Source organism: Dendropsophus ebraccatus, chromosome 3 (genome assembly GCF_027789765.1).
Source record: "Dendropsophus ebraccatus isolate aDenEbr1 chromosome 3, aDenEbr1.pat, whole genome shotgun sequence".
NCBI classification, from domain to species: Eukaryota; Metazoa; Chordata; class Amphibia; order Anura; family Hylidae; genus Dendropsophus; species Dendropsophus ebraccatus.
The window spans coordinates 6,687,651-6,694,991 of record NC_091456.1 but is presented as its reverse complement, the minus strand read 5'-3'; the positions used below and the strand labels follow the sequence as shown (position 1 = coordinate 6,694,991).

At 44.9% G+C, this 7,341-nt stretch overlaps 1 protein-coding gene across 1 annotated transcript; it reads left to right on the top strand.

Annotated features, from left to right (window-relative positions):
* Window positions 1-4,724: 4,724 nt before the first annotated feature.
* LOC138786398 (uncharacterized) lies at window positions 4,725-5,738 on the top strand. The gene has a single exon (XM_069963390.1). It carries the CDS (start codon window positions 4,725-4,727, stop codon window positions 5,736-5,738), a length of 1,014 nt encoding a protein of 337 aa, XP_069819491.1.
* The last annotated feature ends 1,603 nt before the right edge of the window (window positions 5,739-7,341 follow it).

The window sequence follows — 7,341 nt, the reverse complement described above, 5'->3', positions numbered from 1 at the left end:
CTCTGGGAGAAAGAGGCCATGTTTTTGTAGCGCTGGAGAACCCCTTTATCATCATCATCTTCCCTAATATTACATGTTAAAGGGAACCTGTCACCCCCCGTGCCGGGGTGACAGGCTCCCGACCCCCCGCTACAGCCCCCTATACTCACCTGATCCCGCCGGGTCCCGCTTCTGGATCCGGTCGGGTCACGGAGATCTCAGCCGCTGCTGCCCGACGCGCGCGCTGAGAAATGAGTCCAACACCCATAGAGAATGACAGGAGAGGCCAGCGCTCCGTCATTCTCTATGAGCGTTGGACTCATCTCTCAGCACGCGCGCCGGGCAGCAGCGGCTGAGATCTCCGTGACCCGACCGGATCCAGAAGCGGGATCAGGTGAGTATAGGGGGCTCTAACGGGGGGTCGGGAGCCTGTCACCCCGGCACGGGGGTGACAGGTTCCCTTTAAAGGAATTATCCTACAAAAGAAGGGAGGGGGGGGCATACAGGGAAAATAAGGGCTTTGCATCTATTTTTAGGTGAATAATTGGATTTTTTGTTTATTTTTGGTTCTATTTATCAACCAGGATTCGACAGGTAAATAATTTTTAGATGCAACGATTTAAAAAAAAAAAAAAAATCTGCCTGTTTTGAGTACTCACCCAAAAATTTGCATAATCCAGGATTTGCCCCCAATTTATCATTTGCGACATTTACCAAGACGCATATACTATGACTATGGCAGTTCCTGACATGGACATAGGTGGCAGCAGAGAGCACTGTGTCATGCTGGAAAGAACACACCACTTCCTGCAGGACATACAGCAGCTGATAATAGATAATAGATGTAAATTAGAAATCTGTATAACTTTCTGAAATCAGTTGTTTGAAAAAAATATATTTTTGACGACGTACCCCTTTAAGAAATCTTGCTCATTTACCGAGTTACAATTTTTTTATATCTTTAGCTTGTTTAGCTCCAAGGATTCTCTGTACATTGATATCCGTGTATTGTGACATTGTATATATTATATTATATTTGTGCTGTTTATTCCTCTGCTGATTTTTTCCTGACTGTGACATTAATTAAATCCCCCGTACTGTAATATGGCGGCGTTACCTGTCTTACTATTATAGCATCACTATGTACATTCTCCTTATACTGTCATGTTAGGCTTATTACTCCGGTTTGCTGAGAAGACTTTGGACACTTCTTATTAACACAATTCACAACAACTGTTTCCTAGGACTGAGTTTATTCTGCATTTCCTGTACAATTTCTGTGTTGTGACATCAATTTCTACCGTATCCATAGAAAATAATGCAATGAATAGTAGAGAATTAGGCATAATGGTGCCATTAGGTAGCCCCAGAGGTATCCATATAGGCTGCCCCTGCTGTTTCCTGTCCATTTCCTTTGTGTTTCCTTCATTTTCTGAGGTTTACAGGTTTTCTAACAACTGGCGAAGGTCTTAGCACCCAGACCAATAAAAAACCTCTGACATGTTCACTACTGGCATCACTGGAATTGGTTGTATGATTAGCGCTGTTACCTACAACTATAAAAAGGCATCGCTGAGGAGAATATTCTCACAGTCTTTCCTGATTCTTGTGCCGTTCAGTAGGGAGAGTGAAAGGAGCAGGGACAGCATCCGAATTTAGTTAGGCAGGAATATTCACAGTGGTTGTTAGTCAGTGTAGGGAGGGAGAGCTGACCGAGTAGGGCTTAAAAAGTTGTGAAATTGTAAGTGTAGGGAGGGAGAGCTGACCGAGTAGGGCTTAGAAAGTTGTGAAATTGTAAGTGTAGGGAGGGAGAGCTGACCGAGTAGGGCTTAGAAAGTTGTGAAATTTGAAGTGTAGGGAGGGAGAGCTGACCGAGTAGGGCTTAGAAAGTTGTGAAATTGTAAGTGTAGGGAGGGAGAGCTGGCCGAGAAGGGTTTAGAATGTAGTGAAATTGTCAGTGCAGGGAGGGAGAGCTGACCGAGTAGGGCTTAAAACAATGTGAAATTGTAAGGGTAGGGAGGGAGAGCTGACCGAGTAGGGTTTATAATGTAGTGAAATTGTCAGTGTAGGGAGGGAGAGCTGACCGAGTAGGGCTTAAAACAATGTGAAATTGTAAGGGTAGGGAGGGAGAGCTGACCGAGTAGAGCTTAGAACGTTGTGAAATTGTCAGCGTAAAGAGTGTGACCGAATCTGTACACATGTACATAATATTTATGAATGTTTGGCAAACACGAACTGATCACAGTCATTTTTTTATGTTTGTTTATTTTTATATGCCATTATAGCACTTGTTGATAAGACGTTGCCTTAGCCATTGGTGTAACAGTTCTGTAATGCATGAATCTAATTTTACTGGTGTCCACAACCACTCTTTAAAGGAGAAGTCCGGCAAAATTTTTTATTAAGCCTCTCGCACGGCTGCAAAGTAAATTAACGTTGCTGCATCATCAGGCATAGGCTGCAGCGATGTTAATTTACTGCACAGGATGACACAGGCGTAGGAGCTGCGCCTGTGTCATCCACGGTGGGTCCCAGCTGTCAGTGATAGCCGGGGGCCCGCCGCAACTCTCAACCGCCGCGCTCTGGTGCTGAGAGTTAACCCTATAGATACTGCGGTTGGCAAGACCGCAGCATCTATAGGGCTCCGGAGAGAGAATTGACAGAAAGTGACATCACCATGTTATCCAGGAAGTGACATTTCTATGTTATCCAGGAAGTGACATCACCATGTTATCCAGGAGGTGACATCTCTATGTTATCCAGGAAGTGACATCACCATGTTATCCAGGAAGTGACATCTCTATGTTATCCAGGAAGTGACATCACCATGTTATCCAGGAAGTGACATCACCATGTTATCCAGGAAGTGACATCACCATGTTATCCAGGGAGTGACATCACCATGTTATCCAGGAAGTGACATCACCATGTTAACCAGGAAGTGACATCACCATGTTATCCAGGAAGTGACATCACCATGTTATCCAGGGAGTGACATCACCATGTTATCCAGGAAGTGCATCACGATGTTATCCAGGAAGTGACATTGCCATGTTATCCAGGAAGTGACATCACCATGTTATCCAGGAAGTGACATCACCATGTTATCCAGGAAGTGACATCACCATGTTATCCAGGGAGTGACATCACCATGTTATCCAGGAAGTGCATCACGATGTTATCCAGGAAGTGACATCACCATGTTATCCAGGAAGTGAAGCCTTGATACAGTAGTAAGTGCAGGGAAAAAAGCACTTTATAAGCATTTCCTGTAATAAGTGTATATTGGGGATTTGTATAACTTTTGGGGGGCAATACAATACTTTAATAAAATATTTTGCCGGACTTCTCCTATAAGCATTGTACATTAAGAATTACTGCTGCCCTTACTTACCCTGCACTAAATGCAGATATAGAAATGTCCGGCTTTTTGAACCTTCCTTTCATTGGTAACTTGTACATTTGTCATCATGACGATAACGCTAATAAATTCCTTCAGAACTAAATGCAGGTGTCTTGTCACAAAGTCGTCTGCGCGGAGTGTTTCCTATGAGCAGAGTGCGACTTGTGTAGACTGATCAGCTAGTGTGACAGGTCACTGCAGAATATATGACATGAAGCCGCTCATCTCTTATTCCTACTTATGATTCATGAAGCAAAATTGCAAATTAAATCCTGTTGCCTTTAATACCTGACAAAAAACTGTCAGATCCGAATGCACGTGGAAATAATAAATGTGCCGGGACCGAGCTCCGAACATCTGCACCCTGGATAATGTGACTAAAGTCTAGATTTTAACCCCCGTTATTCCATACAAGTCCTGAGTATTTTTTTTACTCCTATGTAGGTGAAAAACTTCCTATTTTTTAAATAAAAAAAATAAAAATAAAATAAAAATTCTTAAAGGGGTACTCCAGCAAAAATCTTTTTCTTTCCAATCAATTGGTTTCAGAAAGTTACAGTATGTAAATTTGTATTTTACTTTTATTTAATTCTATGTTTTAACCCCTGTTATTCCATACAATCCCTAAGCATTTTTTTTTACTCCTATGTCAGTGAAAAACTCCATCTTTTCTAAATGAGTAAAAAAAATTGTTAAAGGAGTACACCGGCAAAAATCTTTTTCTTTCATGTCAACTGGTGTCAGAAAATTATATAGATTTGTAATTTACTTCTGTTTAAAAGATCCCCAGTCTTCCAGTACTTATAAGCTGCTGTATGTCCTGTAGGAAGTGGCATATTCTTTCCAGTCTGATACAGTGCTCTCTGCCGCCACCTCTGTCCATGTCAGGAACTATCTAGAGCAGCAGCCAATTCCCATAGAAAACCTCTACTCCTCTGGACAGTTCCTGACATGAACAGAGGTGGCAGCATAGAGCACTGTGTCAGACTAGAGAGAATACACCACTTCCTGCAGGACATACAGCAGCTAATAAGTACTGGAAGACTGAAGATTTTTTTAATAGAAGTAAATTACAAATCTATATAGCTTTCTGAAACCAGAAACCAGTTGATTTGAAAGAAAATGATTTTCGCCAGAGTACCCCTTTAATATCTAGTAAAGTGTCCAATTTATAGTGTGAACATATACAGCAATGATATCAACATAGTGTAAATGAATCCCACCTGCTGCTTATGCAGATACTTATTGGAACTTAAATGCACAAACTGTAAGGCTAATTTTGCAGCAATCCGACCTCCATTTACTTTCCGGAATCTCAGGAGAAAATAACATCGTCTGGAGAATGTCATTCCAGGTCAGAAGAAATAGCGAGACTCCAGAACTGCTCCTAACAGAGCTGGAGATTCATGGGGAATGGGCCAAGGCACATACAAGCCAGCCAGACGTCCCTGTATCCCATCCAGCCAGACCTCCCAGTATCCCATCCAGCCAGACCTCCCAGTATCCCATCCAGCCAGACCTCCCAGAATCCCATCCAGCCAGACCTCCCAGAATCCCATCCAGCCAGACCTCCCAGTATCCCATCCAGCCAGACCTCCCAGAATCCCATCCAGCCAGACCTCCCAGTATCCCATCCAGCCAGACCTCCCAGTATCCCATCCAGCCAGACCTCCCAGTATCCCATCCAGCCACACCTCCCAGAATCCCATCCAGCCAGACCTCCCAGTATCCCATCCAGCCAGACGTTCCTGTATCCCATCCAGCCAGACCTCCCAGTATCCCATCCAGCCAGACCTCCCAGTATCCCATCCAGCCAGACCTCCCAGTATCCCATCCAGCCAGACCTCCCAGAATCCCATCCAGCCAGACCTCCCAGTATCCCATCCAGCCAGACCTCCCAGTATCCCATCCAGCCAGACCTCCCAGTATCCCATCCAGCCACACCTCCCAGAATCCCATCCAGCCAGACCTCCCAGTATCCCATCCAGCCAGACGTTCCTGTATCCCATCCAGCCAGACCTCCCAGTATCCCATCCAGCCAGACCTCCCAGTATCCCATCCAGCCAGACCTCCCAGTATCCCATCCAGCCAGACCTCCCAGTATCCCATCCAGCCAGACCTCCCAGTATCCCATCCAGCCAGACCTCCCAGTATCCCATCCAGCCAGACCTCCCAGTATCCCATCCAGCCGGGTGTGACAGTACCCCAGACAGACCTCCCAGTATCCAATTCAGCTGACTGTCCCGGTATCCCACCCAGATTTCCCAGGATGCCAGCCAGACGGATGTCCCAGTATCCCAGCCTGACATCCCAGTATCCCAGTCAGATGTCCCAGTATCCCAGCCAGACGCCCTAGTATCCCAGCCAGATTCCCCAGTATCCCAGCAAGACGTCCCAGTTTCTCAGCCAGACGGACGTCCCAATATTTAAGCCAGACGGACATCCCAGTATCTCAGCCAGACGGATGTCCCAGTATCCCAGACAGACGTCCCAGTATCCCAGTCAGACGCCCCAGTATCCCAGACAGACGTCCCAGTATCCCAGCCACACATTGCAGTATCCCAGCCACACATCCCAGTATCCCAGCCAGACGTCCCAGTATCCCAATCAGACGTTCCAGTATCCCAGCCTGGTACAGTATTGATAGGTGTGTGACATACAGGTTACCACAACCCAGTCCCTATAGTCAGTATCTTAGCCAGACGCCCCAGTATCCCAGTCAGACGTCCCAGTATCTCAGCCAGACTTCTCAGTATCCCATCCAGACATCCCAGTATCCCAGCCAGACGTCCCAGTATCCCAGTCAGATGTTCCAGTATCCCAGCCAGATGTCCTAGTATCTCAGCCAGGCATGCCAGTATTCCAGCAAGACATCCCAGTATCCCAGTCAGACGTCCCAGTATCCCAGCCAAATGTTCCAGTTTCCCAGCCAGACATCCCAGTATTGATAGGTGTGGGACACACAGGTTACCACAACCCAGTCCCCATAGTCGGCATGAATCCATTGATTTATCTCTATGTCTGTGTATATTATCTGTTAGGAAAGAATATGATATAAATCTGTACTAATGTGGGGCAACCCCTTGAACCCCCTTCTTTCTATTTTAACCTCCTCTCTGAATATTATATCCCAGATAAGGTCACGCTAGACAAACTCTTTAATGGTGCGTTCACACCTACAGGATCTGCAGCTGATTTTCTGCAGCAGATTTCATTTAAATAACTAAACACAGCATCAAATCTGCTGCAGATCTGCTGCAGATCCTGTAGGTGTGAACGCACCCTAAGAAAGTTTATTGAAATGGTTTTCCTTATAAATTATGTGTAAGATCCAAGGGGTATGTTCTATGGTCGGAATGGTTATAACAATCATTTCTGAACATTTTTGTACTCTTCTATTGTACGTTCGTTATTTGTTCATGAATGTTCTGAAAACACAAACTGATCAGGATCAAACGGAACCTCGGGATCTTTGCTCATCACTAGTGGCTATGACAATGCCAGAATCTCGGCTCAGCACCACAGCTGTAGACCCAGTGCCCAGAACAGGGCAACAAGTGCTGGGGAAGAGGCTCTTCTCAGGAGACCAGATAGGTAAGTATAACACATCAGGCTATGTTAACACACAGTATTTTGCTCAGTCAGTATATGAATGACCGTCATTTAATGACAAATAATGGCCTCATTATTTACAACCCGATTTTGCAAAAAAAAAAATCTGGTGTTTCTTTTCACTTGTTCAAACAATTTTCATTCAAAATGATTCCTTAGGGTTGGATTTGGGTATACCCATGCTTCCACCAATCCTCTAGTGCAAAAACATCATACACGGTGCAGGTAAGCCATTGTATGAAACGGGAACTCAAGGAACGAAACTGTTGACGATGAACCATATATGTAAAATAATGCTGGTCCCATATGATACTTTATTCATTTTTTGCATTTTGTACCCAGGTAAG